The 24,221-nt window shown below is 40.4% G+C and overlaps 1 protein-coding gene across 3 annotated transcripts; it reads right to left on the bottom strand.

Moving 5' to 3' along the window:
* Positions 1-1,257: 1,257 nt before the first annotated feature.
* crfb1 (cytokine receptor family member b1) lies at positions 1,258-22,201 on the bottom strand. 3 transcript variants are annotated; one of them, XM_034186919.1, is made up of 8 exons: positions 22,154-22,201; positions 20,444-20,559; positions 20,199-20,319; positions 13,793-13,953; positions 10,899-11,062; positions 7,774-7,918; positions 7,535-7,656; positions 1,258-3,782 (listed from the first exon to the last, which is right to left on the bottom strand). In XM_034186919.1, exons 2-8 carry the CDS (start codon positions 20,490-20,492, stop codon positions 2,985-2,987), a joined length of 1,560 nt encoding a protein of 519 aa, XP_034042810.1. In that variant the 5' UTR covers positions 20,493-20,559; positions 22,154-22,201; the 3' UTR covers positions 1,258-2,984. The 3 variants fall into 3 exon arrangements, with proteins under 3 accessions (XP_034042810.1, XP_034042811.1, XP_034042809.1); XM_034186920.1 differs by having other exon boundaries at positions 20,444-20,555; positions 22,154-22,198; XM_034186918.1 differs by having other exon boundaries at positions 22,105-22,190.
* Between the last annotated feature and the right edge of the window lie 2,020 nt (positions 22,202-24,221).

Below are 24,221 nucleotides of genomic sequence, written 5' to 3'. Positions count from 1 at the left end.
TTTATTTTTTATTTATTCCACATACGTGGCATGATGTGGTCCCACGGGTACCGGCTGGTTTTATTTTTTATTTATTCCACATAAACGGCGCAATGTGGTGCACCTCGCACTGTTCCTGCTCAAAAGACGCCGTCGCGCGCACGAGCTCTCGCACCTGGATCGTGCGATGTTTCGTGCTGCGCAAATTCGAACTGTTTCGCGCTGTTTCGCCGTACTCGCCCAAACTTCGCACTATGTGTGCAGGGGCCTTTAGAAAGCTGCGACTTGTCAAAATAAGCGGGGGGTTTGGCTTAATCGCGTTTGCTGGAATACCCCTCAGGACTGCAGTGGATTTTTCAGCAATAAACCTCAAATACATGCTTTGGGGACTCCTGAGACCTTCTCACCAACCATCTGCAGTCAGTCAGGATGGGGTCCCACCACTCCTCAGTGCTGACAGTGAGCACTGGAGCCCCTCAGGGCTGTGTGCTCAGCCCCATACTGTATACTTTGTACACCCATGACTGTGCACCAACCCACAGCAGCAAAATCTTTGTCAAATTTGCGGATGACACTACTGTGGTTGGGCTGATTCACAACAACGATGAGACGGCCTACAGAGAGGAGGTCCTGAACCTCACTACTTGGTGCTCCCTAAATAACCTGGCACTTAACTCCTCAAAGTCAAAGGAATTGGTGCTAGATTTCTCATTCAAGGAGACACCGTAGAGAGGGTCAGTGACTTCAAGTTCCTGGGAACATACATTTCTCAGGACCTTACATGGGGCACCAACACCAATGCCCTTGCGAAAAAGGCACAGCAGCATCTGTACTTTTTAAGGTCACTGAGGAAGGTCAACCTGTCCCAGGAACTGCTGCTGTCCTTCTATAGGTGTTCTGTAGAGAGCGTCCTCACCAACAACATCTTTGTGTGGTACAGGAGCTGCTCTCAGGCTGACAAGAAGGCTCTGGAGAGAGTCAGGAAGTCAGCACAGAACATCATAGGAGCGCAGCTGTCCTCTCTGTCAGACATCTATAACACCAGATGTCTGCACATGGCCAGAAGCATCAGCTTCGATGGTTCACGCCCCGGGCACAGCTTGTTCTCACTGCTGCCCTCAGGAAAGAGGTACCGGTCCATCAAGGCCCGCACATCCAGACTCACCAATATGTTCTACCCAAGTGCAATATGGGTATTGAATGCACATTAGCCTACAGTCTGCACTACTCCTTTGTAAATACATGTATACATTCTTATTTGTCTTTTTACTTTTTCACACCTTTGCACTACGGGAGTTGTCTTTTAATTTCGTTGTACCTTGTGTATAATGACAATAAAAAGCATTCTATTCTATTCTAAACTTGTGGAAAAAGAGGATAATCTGTGAGTTTTAACACTAAGGCCCTCATAATCTATAGCACACCATCTAAAGCACATAGAGCAAGTGCATTTGGGGTGTGCTTGACTCCCCTTTGCTATTTACATGGCGTGTAATCGCAATGGATAGTAAGGTGCAAGGTGCAATGGGGGTTGTATTTAGACTCTTAATAAATCATAGGTGTGTTTTGGGTGGAACATGAATCAAACCCATCTGATTGTCATCTGTCATGTTAGCTGGGTACTGGCTCGTTTCTATTTTGATGGCGTGTTGAAGTGGGAGGTTTTCTGACTAGTGTAATGGAAATCCTGTTGCAGAACGTCTTTGGATGGCTTTGTTGTTCTGTCCTTTGATTCATTGGGGTTACTCAGACATTTTATCTCTTCAGTTTATGGCTACCTGAGTGATCTTTATCTACTGAGAAATCTTGGTGATCTCTGATTTACTCATCTGATCTTTGTGGGGCTGTTTGTTCCTGGGACCAACTGTTGTAGACATTGGGAGGTAGCTGATTGATCTCTGGTCCTGACCGCAGAACATAAAACATTCCAACTATTGGAGGAGCTTTAATGCATAAATGTCTACATTTCTTTGTCAGAAGCATCAGATCTTCTATAAAGACTTAGTTTTAATAAAGCTGCCTAATCTAACAGAGCCTCGCCATTTCAGATTGTCTACTACTAGGAAATGGATCTGCATTCAACTTGAGATGATTTATGAGAGCAGCATCTGCCACAGATCCCTGAGATGAAGGAGTTGAGTTCTTTGGGTTAGTGCAACACCTCCTCCAGCTCCCCTTTGGTGCTCCCCACAAACAAACCCAGGAAGTCAGAAAGAGAAGTCCGACATTGACCCCGAATCCCATTAGTGCTGTGCTTATCTTTACGAGCATAAAATAGATGAGACATTTCAACACACCCCTGATGGGTCGCCAGTCCGATGCAAGCTACTTCCCCAGGCAAGGCTGGTACCCATTTATGGCTGGGTGAACTGGAACAATGCAAGTCTTCATATTGGTAATCCAACTCTTTATCTCACTGAGCTATCTGCTCTATAAGTTAGAAAACCAGCATAAAAATATATGGTAAATATGGTAACCAGCATTATTAAAGTTTAGTATATTTCCTTTAGTTTTTCATTTTTATTTTTTGTTTTCTGTTCCACATTGTTGTGTATACAAGTGGAGTGAACCTGTGTTATGGGTGCACCTGTGTAAGGCGTATCTGAACAATGCATCACATAAAGAGCAGAAAAACTCTTGAGACCAGGTGTTCGTCGGTCTCCTGCACAATCGCTTTCTGCTGCTTCGTGATGACAATGCACCAACACTCCACCTGACAACACCTCATTTTAAGACCTATGCAGCCATGGGTGCACAGTAGGGTACAAATACACTTGCCATCCAAAAAAAGTGGGTGTTGGGCATGAAAATGACAACTGTGCTGGTTGGAAACTAATGAAGACAGGTGTTGTGTGCTGCTTTGCACCAGGGGGGATACAGGACCCAAACACACACACACACACACACACACACACACACACACACACACACACACACACACACACACACACACACACACACACACACACACACACACACACACACACACACACAAGGCAAAAATATCACGTGCGTGTGACATATCCTGAAAAGTCCTCCTCCTCCTCTTCTTCAAATCGCTTGTCATCAACATTTAATGCGTGTCTACATTCATATCCAGCCCCGATAAAGTCTAATTGTTCCGGCTGCATTAACGACAGTTCAGTGTGATTCTCACATTGAGAGTCTGTGTGGCTCAAAGTCCATTGTGTGTCTGTGGGCAGAAGAAGCTCTCCAATGGACATATTTGCAAGGTTCACTAGTGAGTCTGTTGTGGTCTGAACGTCCTCCTCCTCTTTTAAATCACTCTCTGATGTGTTAAGGGTGATGGAAAAGAGATTTACATTACCAGAACTATCAATTTCCTCCTCCTTCATGTCCTCCTCCACCTCCTCTGTGGCCCTTCCCTCAGTTCCAGGATGGGCCTCGTCACAAATGACAGAACCTTGAGCCTCATGTTTATCATGCCCTCCATCTAGCATGTCACAGTCAGCATCTTCTACCTCCATCTCGCCAAGCAAGCTCTCTCTCAAATTCTCAGAATCTTCTGAAATAGTGGGTCTGCTGTTCCACGACTCATCGCGAGAGTCTTGGCAGGATCGTGCACCTGAGGAAAGCTGTGCATTTCTGTCTATGTAGGCATTATCGTTTTCATCTTCCTTCTCTTCATCCTCACCATCTTCACTTGAGTTGCTATTCAAGGCGGCAGGCTGTGGCATTGTGTGACTGCTTCCTGTCTTTGGTCCATCCATCTCAGAGGTGACGGAGATCAGGTTAGGGATTGTCCTCTCTGGTGTCATGATGTAGTGATGGATTAGATCCATCTGGAAGATACAGACAGACAGAGAGACAGAACAACAATTCATCAAGAGAACCTGGACAACACTAAAGGATGTCAGACAATTTCATTCATGTATTCATTCATTTTCTATACTTAATGTTGAGGATTTTCTGCCTGAGATCCCCACCCAGGTCATTTTATTTGGTCAGCAAGCTTAAGACTCAAATATTGACAGGAGACAGACTTAGAAAACCAAGATGCTGTATTAAAGAGATGCCCACATTGAACAAGAGAGTCACCATTACAGTGCTGGGATCGTGAGAACAGACGTCACATGCACCGCTACTAACAAGAGCCCCAACCTCTGGGCTCACCTGTATTTTAAACCTACACTCTTCCAACCTCCAAGGGCGGACCTTCCCTGCTGGGTGGATTAGTAGAGCTATGTGATTGGGTGAAAAAGTGTTTGCGTTTGACCTTATGTGCGGGTGACATGTCCGTGTTGTTCATCTGAATGGTATGTGTTCAAGACCTTGTGATGAATGTTTTGTCAGGATTAACACAGAACAGAATATTTCTTGACACTTGTCTGCCCCAGACGGACACCTGTAGACCTTCAGTTTTATCAGGTATGTATCATCAAGTTGGTCCGAGGACAAGCATCATGGAATATTCTGCCCAACACTGCTTATTCCAATTAAAGGTCAACTTGGGGGGTACTGGAGCTTATGGTAGTGGCCATTGAGTGAGTGCCGAGGTACACCCTGGACAGGCCACTAGGCCATCGCAGGGCCTGTTAGATAATTTGCTCCTCTCATTTTACTTTCTTTCATTGTTGATGTGCTTCACACTGACCAGGCTGGTATACCCATGAAATCAGTGTGGACTTTTTTGAACTCACAACACATACTCATACAAAAGTCCTCAAAGTTCAAGCTATTACTTCATGGTGCTCTTTCAGGATGCCAGTGCACTTATCCCTTTTTGCATAAACCTTACTGGGCTTACGAGCCATTTTGAAATGCCAAATGGCTCGTAAACCCAGTAAGGTTTCTGTCACGCTATACACACCCACACATTCAGCTACAACGACCAAAATAGAAGTTACTGCATCCACCACACCACCGTGGGTTACAAAATGTCCTCTATATTTGTATTTTCAAGTGTGTCAGTGGCATTGCGCAAACAGAGGGAAATGAGAGACCTTTGAGTCTGGTCTGCTTAAGGTTTCTTCCTCAAGACATCAGAGGGAGTTTTTCCTTACCACTGTCACCTGTGTGCTTGCTCTAGGGGTTGGTAAGGTTAAACCTTACTTGTGTGAAGTGCCTTGAGGCAGCTTTGTTGTGATTTGGCGCTATATAAATTAAATAAATTGAATTGAATTGATGGTTACTACTGATCCCCACTTCTCAAAAGTAGCCAACAATCTGCCACAGCCAAGTGAAATGTAGGCATCCCCTTCAACTTTTCAAGTTGCTGGGGTCTTCAACATTGAGGCACCTGTATGTTGGATCAAGCCCAGAGAAATGTACCAGAAAGCTCAAACATTGTTGCTGATATCCTGATTGGCTTTGTGATTGTCCTGGAACAAGACTAGGATCCAGGCTGTTAATGATTTCCTGGACTCAGCCACCACAAGTGTATCTATATGTTGTGAACGTGTTGAACTTGTAGAGACATTTACTAATTGTGGCAGTGACATTCATGTCTCTGGTTCCTCTGCCTTTGGGGTCGAGAGACATCGGGGAGACAAGTGTTTGGTGATGCCGATATTTTTCTAGGAGAACAAAGGTTCGAGGCTTACAGGTTGTGGTGCTGCCTGTCTTACTGTATGGTTGTGAGACTTGGATGCTAACGGATAACCTAAGGGAATGACTGGATGTCTTTGGCACTAGGTCTCTAGGAGGATCAAATGTTATTTAAGGAAATCAAGCTTCAATATTTTGCACATGTGGCATGTTTCTTTATGCATGATCCAGCATATATAGTGAGGAAAATAAGTATTTGAACACCCTGCGATTTTGCAAGTTCTCCCACTTAGAAATCATGGAGGGGCCTGAAATTTTCATCTTAGGTGCACGTCCACTGTGAGAGACATAATCTAAAAAAAAAAAAAAAAAAAAAAATCCGGAAATCACAATGTATGATTTAATAATTTATTTGTATGTTACTGTTGCAAATAAGTATTTGAACCCCTGTGAAAATCAATGTTAATATTTGGTACAGTAGCCTTTGTTTGCAATTACAGAGGTCAAACGTTTTCTGTAGTTTTTCACCAGGTTTTCATACACTGCAGCAGGGATTTTGGTCCACTCCTCCATACAGATCTTCTCTAGATTTTTCAGGTTTGGAGTTTCAGCTCCCTCCAAAGATTTTCTATAGAGTTCAGGTCTGGAGACTGGCCAGGCCACTCCAGGACCTTGAAATGCTTCTTACGGAGCCCCTCCTTAGTTGCCCTGGCTGTGTGTTTGGGGTCAATGTCATGCTGGAAGACCCAGCCATGACCCATCTTCAATGCTCTTACTGACGGAAGGAGGTTGTTTGCCAAAATCTCGCAATACATGACCCCATCCATCCTCCCTTCAATATGGTGCAGTCTTCCTGTCCCCTTTGCAGAAGAGCACCCCTAGACTATGATGTTTCCACCCCCATGCTAATAATAATAATAATAATACATTTTATTTGTATTGCACCTTACATTTCAAAGAAATCTCAAAGTGCTAATGTTTCATGGTTGGGATGGTTTTCTTGGGGTTGTACTCATCCTCTAAACATGGCAAGTAGAGCTGATTCCAAAAATCTCTATTCTGGTCTCATCTGACCACATGACCTTCTCCCATGCCTCCTCTGGATCATCCAGATGGTCACTGGTGAACTTCAAATGGGCCTGGACATGTGCTGGCTTGAGCAGGGGGACCTTGCTGCTCTGCAGGATTTTAAACCATGACAGCATCATGTGTTACTAATGTAATCTTTGTGACTGTGGTCCCAGCTCTCTTCAGGTCATTGACCAGGTCCTCCTGTGTAGTTCTGAGCTTTCTCAGAATCATCCTTGCCCCACAAAGTGAGATCTTTATGGAATCCCAGACCGAGGGAGATTGACAGTCATCTTGTGTTTCTTTCACTTTCTAATAAATAATCATAACAGTTGTTGTCTTCTACCAAGCTGCTTGCCTGTTGTCCTGTAGTCCATCCCAGCCTTGTGCAGGTCTACAGTTTTGTCCCTGGTGTCCTTAGACAGCTCTTTGGTCTTGGTTGACAGGTGTGATTAATTGAGTGTGTGAACAGGTATCTTTTATACAGGTAACAAGTTCAAACAGGTGCAATTAATACAGGTAAAGAGTGCAGAATGAGAGGGCTTCTTAAAGAAAAATTAACAGGTCTGTGTGAGCCAGAATTCTTGCTGGTAGGGGGTCAAATACTTATTTGCAGCAGTAACATACAAATAAATGATTAAAAAATCATACATTATGATTTCTGGATTTTTATTTATTTTTTTTTAGATTATGTCTCTCATAGTGGACATGCACCTAAGATGAAAATTTCAGACCCCTTCATGATTTCTAAGTGGGAGAACTTGCAAAACTGCAGGGTGTTCAAATACTTATTTTCCTCACTGTAGGTGTCTGAACATTGATGACCCCCGTGGCTGTAGAAGGCCAAGAGGACGCCCACGCTTCACCTGGCTGTGGCAGACAGATGCGGAAAAACAACAGTGCCAGCTCCCAAACTTCATGAAAATGAAAATAAATAAAAAAAAAAAAAAACTTCCATATTATTATTAAAGTTTCTTACGAGCAGTGATCTGGGTGTTTTTATCTTCAGACACAGGAATCCAGCATAGCAGGCGCAACAGATCAAGATCATCAGGCCGATGAAAAGCAAACAAAGAGATGCTATTCCTGAATATATATAGACTGAACACACATGCACAGACAAATCAGAAAATATTAGTGCTTTCCTCTGGTTATCTGTTTCATATGAATATTTCAACACAGAAAGACATTTTGAGCAGATGTGAACTTTCAACTCACGTCTTGTGCTTGTAAAGGTGCAGCTCCACTCTGATGGCTGAGTGTTTGGATTCAGAGCCGTCTTTAATTCCACCTTTACACAGTACTTTGTGTAGAACTCTAAATTGTCCAGTTTAAAGGTCTTGTTTGTGCTTTTTTTATGCAACTGTCAACCAAACATGAAAAAATAATTTGCTATTAAGCTATTTGCATTGAAGCTTGGCACACATAACACTTTGATATACGGGGAGTAACATACTCTAGAGAGCAGTTTCGTAGTATATTAATTTGAATACACCACAAAGACAAGATATTTAATGTTCAAACTGATAAACTTTATTGTTTTTGTGCAAATATTTGCTCATTTTGAAATAGATGCCTGCAACACATTTCAAAAAAGCTGGGACAGCGGTATGTTTACCACTGTGTTACATCACCTTTCCTTCTAACAACACTCAATAAGTGTTTGGGAACTAAGGACACTAATTGTTGAGGCTTTGTAGGTGAAATTCTTTTCTGTTCTTGCTTGATGTACGACTTCAGTTGTTCAACAGTCTGGGGTCTCCGTTGTTATATATTCGCTTCATAATGCACCACACATTTTCAATGGAGGCGCATTATGGCAGGCAGGCCAGTCTAGTACCCGCACTCTTTTACTATGAAGCCACGCTGTTGTAACACGTGCAGAATGTGGCTTGGCATTGTCTTGCTGAAATAAGCAGGAACGCCCCTGAAAAAGACGTTGCTTGGATGGCAGCATGTGTTGCTCCAAACCTGGATGTACCTTTCAGCATTGATGGTGCAATCACAGATGTTTAAGTTGCCCATGCCATGGGCACTAACACACCCCCATACCATCACAGATGCTGGCTTTTGAACTTTGGACTGGTAACAATCTGGATGGTCTTTTTCCTCTTTTGTCTGGAGGACACGACGTCCATGATTTCCAAAAACAATTTGAAATGTGGACTCATCAGACCATAGCACACTTTTCCACTTTGTGTCTGTCCATTCAAATGAGCTCAGACCCAGAGAAGGCGGTGGCGTTTCTGGATGTTGTTGATTTATGGCTTTCACTTTGCATGGTGGAGTTTTAAGTTGCACTTGTAGATGTAGCGACGAACTGTGTTAATTGATAATGGTTTTCTGAAGTGTTCCTGAGCCCACGCAGTAAGATCCTTTACACAATGATGTCGGTTTTTAATGCAGTGCCGCCTGAGGGATCGAAGGTCACGGGCATTCAATGTATGTGTAGAAAGTTCTCCAGATTTTCTGAATCTTCTGATTATATTATGGACTGTAGATGATGGAATCCCTAAATTCCTTGCAATTGAACGTTGATAAACATTGTTCTTAAACAGTTGGACTATTTTTTCACACAGTTGTTCACAATGTGGTGATCCTCACCCCATCTTTGCTTGTGAATGGCTGAGCCTTTTGGGGATGCTCCTTTTATACCCAATTATGACGCTCACAATTAGTGTCCTAAGTTCCCAAACACTTACTGAGTGTTGTTAGAAGGAAAGGTGATGTAACACAGTGGTAAACATACCACTGTCCCAGCTTTTTGAAACATGTTGCAGGTATCCATTTCAAAATGAGCAAATATTTGCACAAAAACAAAAAAGTCTATCAGTTTGAACATTAAATATCTTATCTTTGTGGTGTATTCAATTGAATATAGGTTGAAGAGGATTCGCAAATAATTATATTGTTTTAATTTACATCTCACACAACGTCCCAGCTTCATTAGAATTGGGGTTGTATGGTACCATACAATTTCATTTTCTTTAAAATGTGTCTGTCGGTCAGGACCTGTGAAGGCTCGTTTCCAACTATAGCGATACTTCCTGTGACGTCATGAATCTGGTCACGTGGGTTTGTTGACGACCGTGGTTGGCTTCATTGTAGGTTAGCTTAGAGAAATACTTTGCTTTTGCGGTACTATCTAGGTTTTGAATGTATTCAGAGAATCACTTCCTCAAGATGCCATACTTTCTCTCTTTCAGGGTATCAATTTACATGTGTTCTTGCCAACCACATCAATGCACATGCGTGTGACACCAATGTCAATGTTCATGAAAAATATTAGATTTACAAGTAATGACAATGACTGTCAGACCCTGCGAGGAGAATTTTTTGTGATTACAGCATTTCCACAAGTGATTCTGATGGGAAAATACAAAAACGGAACAGGCCGCCTTCTTTACGTTATCCATCTCATTGCCTCCAGTTCAGCTTTTTAGGAGAAAAATCTTAACTGACTTGGTCGCATCGACTTCACTGCCAGTTTACTTCGGCATCAGATCAGTCGCTGGTGTGAAAATATGCGGCTGTCGACGTGTTTTACCATAAAGATACACTGTGCATTTGGGAGTGGTATTTGGTCTTGAATTCCAGATTTAAGTATTTACTTGTTTGAATTTTGTTCTATTTCTGTTGTTGGGGCCTTAGCGTGGCCTTCAGCTATTCAGAGGGTTTGGATAATTTCGCCCGGCAGCGATGTAAAACCAAATTAGCAACAGCAGGACTGCCATCGTGCCAGTACCAACTCGAAGCTGGACGATGGAAAAGCGATCCTACACAATAGCCAGATGTTCAATATCCTGATAATTATTCCTACCTCATAGACACACCTGGTATTTACGAAAGAAATTTGTATTTTTGCATTGTGAATTGCTGGTCTGCTCCAGGACAGGCCACGCTGCTGATTATTTTCCCCCAAAGTAACACACGATACTGATGAATGTAATGCATAATCCTCTTGGTGTGTCATCATTATGCTTTATGAAATACTGGCCTGTGCCGAGGAGGGCCATGCTGCCCAAATTTTGCATGCTATGTTTTGTTTTTAATATTATGATGGATTAAATTTTCTTTCTCGCTTTGTTGGTAACAGACTGCCTCGCATTACCCAGGCATTAAAAAAAAAAAGAAAAGCAGCGGTAAAAATGAAAAAAACTCGAATCAACTTCCACAGTCTGCTACTGATTGTTTTCACTCCAGCCGGAGTTGCTAAGCAGAGCTCACAGACAGAGTGTCCAGATGTGCAACCGAGTCAATATGACCGGAATCATCACAGACTAAATGCAGTTCAGAATGATCAGGAAAACGTATGGCATGAAAGATAGAAAATAATTTCTTACCACTTTTGTGTCTCCATCTTTCTTCCAGGACACATTGAATACAAAACGATACAATTCCTGGATATCCTTTAATTTTGCACTGCTGTCAGCCTCAGGCAGTGAAACAGTCATTTGGATGCAGTTGCCACATCCAGTCAGCGATAATGTTGGTGGAGTTATTATGGCTAGACATGAGAAGAAAACCAGTCACAAAGTCATTAAGTAAATGGTGTACAGCTCAACGCCAGCATGGATATTACAAGTATGTGAGACATTGGCTGTGTCCCAAATCAGGCTCTACACCCTCCTGAGGGTTGTGTCCTACGAAACTCTTCAGGGTTCAGCCCTTCAGACACAGCAGAGGCCAGAACAAACCATTCTGAAACCAGATGGTCTTCTAGGCCACGGAGTGTTTTGCTGATGTGTCCTTATGTTGCGCCCCACCTCCGGTCGCTTGACAACCTTGACAGCTGCAGGTGCCAGCCATGTGTAGTGGGTGTTACCCGTATCTTAGGAATTATTTTTTAGTACTTATTTATGCTTTATTTATAAAAATTACTTTTGACTTCTTTCAAATTTACCAATCGTTTTGTCTTGAGAAAATTTGCGTAATGACTGTTTAGATTGATAGATTGAATGTTTAGATCAGGGGTTCCCAACCCTGTTCCTGGAGAGCCCCTGCCCTGTATGTTTTCCACTCAACCTACTCAAGCCACACTTGTTTTTTTTTTTAAAAGTGGTGTCTTCCAGCTGTTGATTGGTTGAACACACCTCATAGAGTTAATTACCTGGTAATGGAACAGGGAGACTGCGGGATAGGTGCCCTCCAGGTTGGTGACACCTGGTTTAGATCGTAAAGGATGCACCTCTTGCATCCTTCATTTGAGGGGGAAAGAAGGCTGCATATTTAATATCTGCGCGGTGTTTCCCCCCCTTAGACAGGAGGCAGGCACTCTAACCAGGAGGCTAAAACCCACATGCTCTAGGGACTGTCGCTAGAGCGTCTTTTGGCATTGGGGAGTGAGGTAGATGGGACTCCGACTTTCTTCTGTCATACTTATGTTGGCTGCTTCAGAAGTACCCTTCGAAATGAGACAGTCTAGTCATGCCACTTAAGATGTAACGGCTCATGATTACAGCCTTAGAAGTGTGCAGATGCTGGATTGGGACACAGCCATTGTTCCACAGATGTTAAGTTTATTTCACCTACATTCATATTTTCACCTTTATACCATATGGAGCATTCTTGATGGAAAATGTGCATGTTCTGTCCATAATAGGGCTTGCCAATACATTTGTATACATTGTATAAATGTGTATGGGATGGTTCAGGTGACCCTGAACCATCCCTTAGTTATGCTGCTATAGACTTAGACTGCTGGGGGGTTCCCATGATGCACTGAGTGTTTCTTTCTCTTTTTGCTCTGTATGCACAACTTTGCATTTAATCATTAGTAATTGATCTCTGCTGTCTTCCACAGCATGTCTTTTTCCTGATTCTCTCCCCTCAGCCCCAACCAGTCCCAGCAGAAGACTGCCCCTCCCTGAGCCTGGTTCTGCTGGAGGTTTCTTCCTGTTAAAAGGGAGTTTTTCCTTCCCACTGTCGCCAAATGCTTGCTCATAGGGGGTCGTTTTGACCGTTGGGGTTTTTCTGTGATTATTGTATGGCTTTTGCCTTGCAATATAAAGCGCCTTGGGGCAACTGTTGTTGTGATTTGGCGCTATATAAATAAAATTGATTTGATTTGATTTGTATCTTTCTCCAAACCATTATCGATAAACAGTTAACCAAGAAACTCCCACTCATCCCTCAGATTCTCAAGTGCTGTGCTCCAAGCAGCTGTTGTATCCACAAAAAAATCACAGCATTGTCTGTATGAGGTCCCTTGATAAAGGTAATGATGATGCCGATAGTCTTTCAAGAGAACAAAGGTTGAAGTCTTTAGGGTCCTGGTGGTTCTTGTCTGTGACACTTGGATGATAACCAAGGTTGGCTTTGATACAAGACCTCTCCTTGGGTACCACTGTCATTACTTTGTTTGTTTCATTGTAATTACTTTGTTTGGATGATGATTTAGGGAGATTCAGATTAGGCATATGACTTGCACTGTGAGGGAACAGCACCCATGACATTTTGGCCATGTGTCGTACTGCTCCGGGTTTGATCCAGCTCACAGGTGCCTTGGTGTCAAGGACCCCAGCAACTGGACAACTCCAACAGGATGCACAGATGCCACCTGGCTGCAGCAGATGCATGGCTACTTCTAGGATCCTTCTAAACTTTGCCGCGGGGACAGCCCCACTGACGGCGTGATGAAGGAATGCTGGCCCTGCACCCCAGGGCGCCGGATGACCCCCTACCTGTGGCACAAATGCTTGTGCAGTCATCTCAATAATTGCACTTTGTTTTGATGTTGGTTTGATTTCCTGTTTTCTGTCTCTTCAGCTTTGTAAAACTTCTGTAAAAACCTTGTAACTGTTAGAGTGGCTGAAGCAGAGGGTCCCCCCTCTGAGTCTGGTCTGCTTGAGGTTTCTTCATCAATATCATAAGAGGGAGTTTTTCCCTTACCACTGTCACCTGTGTGCTTGTTCTAGGGTTTGCTAAGGTTAGACTTTATTTGTGTGATGAGCCTTGAGGCAGCTTTGTAGTGATTTGGCGCTATATAAATGAAATACATGGAATAATTTGAAATTAGGAGGTGGGGGTGGAATTGTTGCCTTCCTGGGTGGTTGTCATCCAGAATGCAGGGTGCTTCTGTAGTAAGGTGAATGTGTCAATGTGTGTGACACCAGCACCTGCTCCCAAACCTGACCTGACCTGCAACTTCATCCTTTAATTGCATCAATAACTGATCTTCCTTTGCTGAATCAGTGAAGTTAATTAAAAAGGAAATTTAAAAAAGGGTTCTACATACTGTCTTGGAAAGGTAAGAAAGCCACACGACGGGACTTCAGCGATCGACTGTGGTTGAGCAATGCCTGGACCGTAAAGTAATATCTCTCTAAGTTTGCCAGCTCCATTTTGATGCATCGATTGGTCCCATTGTGTATTAACACTTTCTTCTTTTTCTCTTTCCTGTGGAAAGAAGACACACATTAGCCAACACAATCTCTTTCTGAATCTTTCCAGACTTTGGGAAGTGTAACATTCTTCACTAAAGTATGTACATCCTCATGACCTCCACAACAGAGCTTCAACTTTCTTTGCATCATTGTGACCTCAGTGACCCCACAGAGGATAAATATTTGAGTCTCTCACTCTTCCAAGTTGCACTGATGAAGCTTTTACTGAATGAGGAGCCAAACGCTTTCAAGGAACTAAAACAAGTCCAGTTGACCTGATTCAACCTACTTGAATTTCTTGTATGTTTTGTTCGCATATTACTAAAAAAATCTAACTAATTTTCATGGAATTTATAGAAATGTTTGGTTTCTCTAGAGATTATTATGATTACTGGCTATTAATTTTTTTTATTTTCAAAAATTTATATCATTTTATGGTAGACCTAAAAAAATTGGTTCAGGGCCATGAGAATGTGGGCAGATATGTACGTATACCGCATGACTGAAATCAACTGATTTTCATAAAATTCTGTCTGAAGGGTGTGTATAAATTAAAAACAAATCTCCCTTTTTTCACTCGGGGTTGCCACAGCACTTCCACGATGGATCTGCATGTTGATTTGGCACAAGTTTTATACCAGATGCCCTTCCCAGCAGAACTCTGTATTTCATGGAGAATGAGCAGGCGTAAGTCTTGACATGAGAATTGTTTCCTTTGGTGATGCATATTTATCCAAAAAATGTATTTACTCAGTACACATTAATTAGATATACACTCACTGGCCACTTCATTAGGTACACCTGTTCAATCAGCCAGTCACATGACAGCAACTCAATGCATTTGGGCATCTAGATGTGGTGAAGATGATTTGCTGGAGTTCAAACTGGGGAAGAAAGGAGATTTAAGTGACTTTGAATGTGACATGGTTGTTGGTCCCCGATGGGCTGATCTGAGTATTTCACAAACTGCTGATCTACTGGGATTTTCACACACAAACATCTCTAGGGTTTACAGAGAACTGTTCAAAAAAAGAGAAGATATCCATGTGTGGATGAAAATGCCTTGTTGATGTCAGAGGTCAGAGTAGAATGGGCAGACCGACTGAATGGGCAACTGCGTGATGCTGTCATGTTAGTATGGACCAACAACTCTAAGGAATGTTTCCAACACCTTGTTGAATCTATGCCACAAAGAATTAAGGCAACTCTGAAGGCACAAGGGGGTCCAACCCCGTACTAGCAAGGTGAACCTAATAAAGTGGCCTTTGAGTGTACACTCACTATGTTCTTGCATACAGGGCTGCAATTAATTATCATTTTTGTCTTTGATTAATCAATTTTTTTAATGAATCATTTTATATAATGATATCTTTTTTTTTTTTTTTTTTTTTTTTTTTATTATTTCCTGTTGTCAGTTTACCATTTCTGGGCACCATGGTGGCTTAGTGGTTAGCACTGTTGCCTCACAGCAAGAAGGTCATGGATTGCTTCCCACCTGGTCCTTTTTGTGTGGACACTGCATGTTCTCCCCATGTTTGCTGAGCCTCACTCTGGGTGCTCTAGGTCCCTCCTACCTCCAAAGACATACATGTTAGGTGAATTGGAAATTCTGAATTGTCTGTAGGTGAGCTTATCCATCTTTCAACATGGCTGGCATTTCTTTAAAATCAAGTTGCTTTTTTTAAATTAAGATGATCTTGAGTATTTTTGCAAACTTTGATACTTGCATCTTGATTGGAACGATTATCCCCAAATTTGCAGTGATTTGTCATATGAATAAAACAACCTAACACGTTAATTTCTGTAAATGCATTAATAAAATATCTAAATAGAGTAATATAAACTGCAAATAAATAAATAAAATTTCGTTATGAATTACAACCAGAGCTGTTGATCTGGTTGAGTTACCTTAAAAATTTATTGCAGCAATGGGGTCTTGCATTTTTGTACTTTCTCAACTTTTTTCAACTTTCTCAAACTATGCCTTTAGAATTGCTGCCAAATACAATATTAGATTTGGAAAAAAAAAAAAAGAAGAAACGTCTCTGACACATACATACAAAGTGAGAAAAAGTTCAAACCTTAAACCACAGGCTGTTTTTAGTCAACGCTGTATCACTGGTTCTAAAAGCATTAACGAGCCTCTCTGTGGTCACAGCTGCATCACACAAACAGACAAACACCACGCTAGACATAATGGATGGAAACTTTCACATATGTGGCAAAAATTGTTCCCCATCGTCAAGAAAAACAGGGGGAATTTTATTTTTTGAATCTCCCTCTCATGTATGTGCTCCTTTGAGTTCAGGTCCTCTACCAGAATCATGGGAGTTTGAGGTTCTCTGCAGTATTTTAGCTGTTTCTCAGAATGCACTTTCTTGGACAGAGACCTCTGATGTTTTTCCTGGAATCTGCAGGACCCACTCTTCCAGTTTGGAGGATACATCTCCTCATGCTCCGATTACCATTCGGACCACTTTAAACTTGGCCTTCCTTTAGCCCTGCTACTTCTCAATTTTTGATTTTGTTGTGCTCCTTCCTGATGCTGCTGTCAGTGGGGATCTATCACATCTACATCTATCACAACAGAGGTCTTCTGCTCTTTGATATGTTCCTATCAAGGAGCACTATTATACAAATAATGAATGTTTATGAGTTCAATGGAACGACTATTTCATGAGGTAAAACATGGAATGTACCATTCAAGGAGGACATTGAAATAATATAAAAACTTTCATTATTTGTTTTATATAACACCTAAAATAGATCCTTGTCATTTGATATTATATTAGTTTATAAACAACATAAAAGGGACTTACATTTTGGTGTGCATCACTGGTGCTTTGACATCAACAGTCCAACACGAACTTTAAATAAATAGAAGTCGAAAATTGTTCTTGCAAACTTGGAAAAACAGATGTAGTCCCTCCGTGATACTTAAAAAAAAAGACTTTGTGCACTCCCTCAGTCCAGCAAAAAATCGCATCAGAAATCTGTCCAGGTTTCCATCTTAACAGCTCTTCATGCCTCCAGACAGCTTATGGAATAGTGGATGTTTTTTTTGTGTGTGTGTGTTAGAAGAATTAGCACAGTCAAATAGCTCCTTCAAATTGTCGTCCGTCAGCAAAACAAACTCCGCGATGTTTAGCTAAATGCTGCCCCCACTACTGTGTGAGTGGGCGGGGTTCGCAAGGTGCAATGGTACAAAACGTATGGAACCCAATTTGCACAAAAAATGGAACCACAACACAAATGGGACGAACAGTCCACGTCACATGACATACAAAGCAACAATCAAATGACAAGGAGCCACTCAGCCGTTATATAAATGTATATATATAAATGTATATATATATATGAATTTGTAAAATGTAATAGACAATTCTGTTGGAAAATGATTAATTCTGAGAAAAAAAAAAAAAAATCATGACATTTCACAGGTCTGAAGACTCACCGCTACAATAAAAGCAAGAATTTTAAAGTCAACTGTGGTTTCACTCAAATGTTTCTGTTCCAGTTTGACTCAACAAACCAGAGACTAACCACACTGACATTTTAAAATACAGCTAACAGACTAACGCATTAACAATAGCTCAATTACTCTGACTCCTACAGAAAAGCTCATTTCTTTGCAGGGAAAGATGTTTTTGACTCATCTTTTCCACAAAAATGCTATTTAATTGAAAGCAATTTGGATGTAATGTTTCTGAAAAGTTTGAACAATTTTTATTGCGCACTGTATTTTACACCTCTATTTTTTTTTTAATGCCCAGACTGATATCGATAATAAGCTTGGTTCCCTAAAAGAAATGTTTGGGTCAGCTTTGTGACATTTAAGTAATAATTAAAAAAAATAAATAATGAGGATAATCAATCATTTTTATGGAACTGATGGAAAATGTCATTGCCCATACATTGACCTATGCCACCAGTGAAGTCTTCCTGTACGTACCAAACCTACAGCGTATTTAAAGACATAACGAATGAATGAACGAATTTATTTATTCGGCACACAGGTGAACAATAATAAAACAATGTACCCTCCCCTTATACCATAAAAAATAAAGAATATATATATATATATATATATATATATATATATATATATATATATATATATATATAATATATATATATATATTATATATATATATATATATATATATATGTATACGAGGGCTGTCCGTAAAGTATAGGTCCTTTTTATTTTTTTCAAAAACTATATGGATTTCATTCATATGTTTTTACGTCAGACATGCTTGAACCCTCGTGTGCATGCGTGAGTTTTTCCATGCCTGTCGGTGACGTCATTCGCCTGTGAGCACTCCTTGTGGGAGGAGTCGTCCAGCCCCTCGTCGGAATTCCTTTGTCTGAGAAGTTGCTGAGAGACTGGCGCGTTGTTTGATCAAAATTTTTTCTAAACCTGTGAGACACATCGAAGTGGACACGGTTCGAAAAATTAAGCTGGTTTTCAGTGAAAATTTTAACGGCTGATTTTGAGGTGATTCTGTCGCTTTAAGGACTTCCCACGGTGCGAGACGTCGCGCAGCGCTCTCAGCCGCCGTCATCAGCCTGTTCAAGCTGAAAACCTCCACATTTCAGGCTCTATTGATCCAGGACGTCGTGAGAGAACAGAGAAGTTTCAGAAGAAGTCGGTTTCAGCATTTTATCCGGATATTCCACTGTTAAAGGAGATTTTTTTAATGAAAGACGTGCGGACGGATCCGCGCGTCGGGACGCAGCCGACGCGGTGCGGCGGCACAGGAAAAACACCTCCGTGTTGATAACCATTTGTAAAATCCAGGCGGCTTTTGATGGCTTTCAGTGGAGTGAGTATATGAGAAATTGTTTAACAGCTGGGCATGTTCCAACTTGTCCTTAAGGCTTCCAACAGAGGTGTTTTTCCTGTGGCGGAGCGTCGCAGCGGCTGCGAGCCGATGCTGCAATCCGTCCGCACGTCTTTCATTAAAAAAATCTCCTTTAACAGTGGAATATCCGGATAAAATGCTGAAACCGACTTCTTCTGAAACTTCTCTGTTCTCTCACGATGTCCACTTCGATGTGTCTCACAGGTTTAGAAAAAATTTTGATCAAACAAAGCGCCAGTCTCTCAGCAACTTCTCAGACAAAGGAATTCCGACGAGGGGCTGGACGACTCCTCCCACAAGGAGTGCTCACAGGCGAATGACGTCACCGAAAGGCGTGGAAAAACTCACGCATGCGCACGAGGGTTCAAGCATGTCTGACGTAAAAACATATGAATGAAATCCATATAGTTTTTGAAAAAAATAAAAACGACCTATACTTTATTGACAGACATATATATATATATATATATATATATATATATATATATATATATATATATATATCTTAAAGGAGATTTTTTTAATGAAAGACGTGCGGACGGATCCGCGCGTCGGGACGCAGCCGACGCGGTGCGGCGGCACAGGAAAAACACCTCCGTGTTGATAACCATTTGTAAAATCCAGGCGGCTTTTGATGGCTTTCAGTGGAGTGAGTATATGAGAAATTGTTTAACAGGCAGGACATATTCCAACTTGTCCTTAAGGCTTTCAACAGAGGTGTTTTTCCTGTGGCGGAGCGTCGCGGCGGCTGCGTCCCGACGCGCAGACCCGTCCGCACGTCTTTCATTAAAAAAATCTCCTTTAACAGTGGAATATCCGGATAAAATGCTGAAACCGACTTCTTCTGAAACTTCTCTGTTCTCTCACGACGTCCTGGATCAATAGAGCCTGAAATGTGGAGGTTTTCAGCTTGAACAGGCTGACGACGCCGCCTGAGAGCGCTGCGCGACGTCTCGCACCGTGAAAAGTCCTTAAAGCGCCAGAATCACCTCAAAATCTCTCATCAGCCGTTAAAATTTTCACTGAAAACCAGCTTAATTTTTCGAACCGTGTCCACTTCGATGTGTCTCACAGGTTTAGAAAAAATTTTGATCAAACAACGCGCCAGTCTCTCAGCAACTTCTCAGACAAAGGAATTCCGACGAGGGGCTGGACGACTCCTCCCACAAGGAGTGCTCACAGGCGAATGACGTCACCGACAGGCGTGGAAAAACACACGCATGCGCACGAGGGTTCAAGCATGTCTGACGTAAAAACATATGAATGAAATCCATATAGTTTTTGAAAAAAATAAAAAGGACCGTAACTTTATTGACAGCCCTCGTATATATATACTGAATGGCATAATAACTCATAATGACAGTGTGCACAAAATTACCAGTTGAATTACCATTGGGTGATTCTGTACGCTGCTTCTGGGGGTGTTCCGAGCCCTGGATCCCAGCACAGGATATGACTGAAGTTGATGGACGTGACAGAAACATTCACCGGGGTGGGAAGAGAGGGGAACCCTGAACAACACAACAGAACAGGCAGTGTGACTCAGGAAGCACCAAGTACAGACAAGCCTTGTCCCACAACCTCTGAGCCTACGACATATTCTTTGGACGTGTTAGAGAAACTATAATTACTCACCTGAGTAAAAGTGAACCAGCAGATACACAATCAGGGGCAAAGCCTTCATACTTCCTCATTCATCAGACACCAGCTTGTGGTTCACTTTCACACTCGGTGTGAACACCATTATCTGTCTGGGAAAAGACAATAGCTTTCCTTAAGTAAGCAGGCAGACACTCTCGACATCGCTACAAGACGATTATATCACTTTTAAGATGACATATGAGGCTTCAGAAACCTTTTAGGCCTTTAGCTTGTTTAAAATCTGATTTAATGGTGACACAGATATAATTCAATCACTGAGTCAGAGGGTCTGTAAACGTTCCACCAGTAAGTTCTTTCAGCTTCCTCTCTGTCTACAGTCCACCCTCACATGTGCTATTAGTCGTACTAGAGAATTTGTAAAGTACATACATATTGCTCCACTTCCTCATATAACAATAATCATACTTATGTGACAATGCACACATGCTAATATTTCAATCAAATAATGCAATGTCAAACTAGTCCACTATTTTTTGTTTTGTATTTCTAGACTGGTAGCTGTTGTTATCACTTTATGTGGTCATGACCCTGTACAATATCAATTAAAAATCAAATAAAAAGCATAAAACCTTATATTTCTGTTAGTGCTGTCAGGCAATTAAAATTAATATATTTAATTCAAAGCTTTGACATTAATTCATCTAAATTATTTATTTATTTATTTTTAGAAGATATCACCCCTCAAATCCAAAATACATACACAGGCTCTCATGAACATAAAAATAATGAAATACAGAAATATTCATTTATGATTTAGAATACAAGCAGCCAGCTTAGAGAGACCACATATTAATAAGCTGTTTTTCCCATATATATCTATATATTAAAAGCCAAGTGGCCTCTGTGTGTGTGTGTGTGTGTGTGTGTGTGTACCTTTGATCATAGAGAAACTGGGGAGAGCTGACATTTGCCGTTTGGTATGCTTATATATTTTGGGTCAAGGATGAATGGCGCGAAAACAAAAAGTTGATATTATTATTTTATTAGTTCTTTATATTAGTTGTTAATATTTTTGGAGAAATTAAGGATATTAGGTTAAAAAAAAGTGAACAATGGATGTTGATATCACCATTAATTAGTCCCTGGTAACCAGACAAGCTCTGAACAAAGGAAGTATCTCAACCTTGCCAGTGGTAAAACATAACATCAACTAAAAGTGCCAAATAATAAATACAATTATTCTTAAAACTTTTAATTTCCTGCACTTTCAATTAAAATCATCATAGAAACTGCACATAATTTATTACTACCCTTGAAAAATGGCAGCAATCTATTTAATAAACACTACCATGGATCCCCATTGGCAAGACCTTAGTTTTATATATATATATATATATATATATTTTTTTTTTTGCCAACTGATATTTTTGTCGCCGATAGGATGTTTCGAGGGAAATTTCAGAAAAGTACCCCACATATTTAAATGTTAATACATTTAACAATTAAGCTGGCAGATTTTTATTATAGTATGACTGATTATTGGTCGTGTTACAGACCATTTTTCTCCTTATAATAGACACCAAAAATAAGTTATGTGCATTCTTGTTGAATGACGAGTTAAACTTTCAACAGGACGCATTATGGTGTTAAAACTAGACGAAAATCGTGAGACTGACATTTCTTTGATTACATACCCAGGCGGACTTCAGTTGTAGTTTTAGTGTCAGAAAAACAAAAACATACCGTGTGGATTCAGGAGCCACAGCGACACACACTTCCCGACCTAAAGTCTACAACAACTCAGTGTCAAGTTACACACAACAGACACTGCTGCTTTCTGCTAGCCTTTCAAAGTAAAATCACTTTCTGCCAGCAGGTTTACAGTAAGCAACAAATGTTTTTCGCTGAATTGTCATTTTTTTTTTCTTGATGGAACGTAATTTCACCATTTGCTTCATTAAGTAAAAGCTTTTACTACTTTGTTTCATGTTTGTTTCTGCAAATGTCACAGAGTTCAAGACAGCCAGTGTGGCAGATCGATTTTATTTATCTATCTAGAAACTGGTGGCACAGCTAACCAAAATGTTAGCTTTGATAATCGCTAATCCACTAACTGAAAAGTTAACTTTTGTAATGCTAAACCAATAAAACATTAAAAAATTTAGCAGAAGCTACAGCTAACCACAAACTTTCAGTATTATCTCCGATACACTCTTAGCTACTAACAAGCCAGTTTGGAGTTTCAGTACTGCCAACAATCCTGAGTAAAATCAAAGACGGTCACAAACCCAACACAACCCACAAGTCAGAGCTTCTGTCTTTATGCACTCTGCCCACTGCTGTAAGAAAGAATCATTTGCATTCAACATGCAGTGCCCCAGATGTGAGGCAAAAGTCATGAAAAGCAAAGCAAGTCTGACTTATGGTTTTGATTTATAAACCAAATTAATCCATATAGTTTATCTACATTAATGTCAACACTGTCATTTTTACAAAGTGCAAATATAACACATATCTTTAATTTTAAAATAATGCGCTAATTCTGAAGGTTTGAACATTAACGCATGCAGATGCCAAAAGGTATTATGGGAAAATGAGCCTCCGCTCATCACTGGTTGGTTATTTATTCAGAAAAACCAACACACAAGTTACTGTAATGTGTGTGTTGGTTTTTTACAAATAAATGTGTATTTATAAATATATCATTTTTTTATTTGTAAAAAAGAAAAGGTATATATATATATATATATATATATATATATATATATATATATATATATATATATATATATATATATATATATTGTCCATGAGCCTGACATTTTGACAGCACAACATGTCTCAGTAATAAAATGCGACAAGATAAAAACAAAATAGATTATTATTAAAACTGTCGGATCCAGTGACAAATACCTTACAAAATATTACATTTCAAGCAAGTGATCAATTAATGTTCAATAAATTAATGCATTCAAATTTGCAGTAAACTGATTTGCAGCCTGGTCATGTGATATTGATTAAAATCATTATTATTTCAAATTATATGATGAAACAAACAAAAGTTAAATGGGTAATATCCCCGAGCTGTACAGTTAATTTCTGCAACTTCTGTTGCATATTTGAGTCATCTTGAACACCTTTTAGTGACATGTATATTTTATACCTTTACTTTGAAATCCACTTCACTTTCTTTTTCCGTACGTCACTGTCGTTCTCGAGAGCAGTCACGTACATACTCATATTCAACTTTTATAAACACCATGGTTAACTGGCCACTAGAGGGCAACAAAAGTTTACAACAAACACATCATAGAGCGTCCTGTATGACAAAGATCATGACGTAATCTAATAGAATTCTCTAAAGTAACTGCTGCATGTCTTTGGAGGATTTATACTGCTCCATTGTAGTTTCTAATAAGAAATACTTGCACAGTTACCACAAAGGGCCATTAATCTGGTCTTATTTGTCAGGTTAAATAATAAGAATAATTAAAATTGTAAATGTATATATTTTGCTTAAAACTGCACAAAAAAGATACAAAGCACACATATGGCTGTAGGGGTATTATCATCAACATATTAACAAGAACATTAAGAACAATATTTTAGTCACATGTTGATATTCTACTGCAAGATTTCATCATTTACTACATTTTAGAAAGCGCATAATACCTCTATCAACAAGTCAAATCTCACATGTTCTTAGATATCAGTAGTCCACATATGCCTATTATTATTATTATTATTATTATTATTATTATTATTATTATTATTATTATTATTATTATTATTATTAAGGCCCGAGTAGGCA

Source organism: Thalassophryne amazonica, chromosome 14 (assembly GCF_902500255.1).
Source record: "Thalassophryne amazonica chromosome 14, fThaAma1.1, whole genome shotgun sequence".
Classification (NCBI taxonomy): domain Eukaryota; kingdom Metazoa; phylum Chordata; class Actinopteri; order Batrachoidiformes; family Batrachoididae; genus Thalassophryne; species Thalassophryne amazonica.
Note: the sequence above shows the minus strand (reverse complement) of the source record. Positions and strands in the feature narration are given on the sequence as shown.

Excerpts from the sequence above, each read along its gene's own strand:
- crfb1 (XM_034186919.1), bottom strand. The coding sequence starts at position 20,492 with ATGAAGGCTTTGCCCCTGATTGTGTATCTGCTGGTTCACTTTTACTCA. Across the intron at positions 7,919-10,898 it reads AAGATGGAGACACAAAAGTG|TTGCATAAAAAAAGCACAAA; the intron begins GTAAGAAATTAT and ends TTTGGTTGACAG. Across the intron at positions 7,657-7,773 it reads CACCTTTACAAGCACAAGAC|TCTATATATATTCAGGAATA; the intron begins GTGAGTTGAAAG and ends ATGTGTGTTCAG.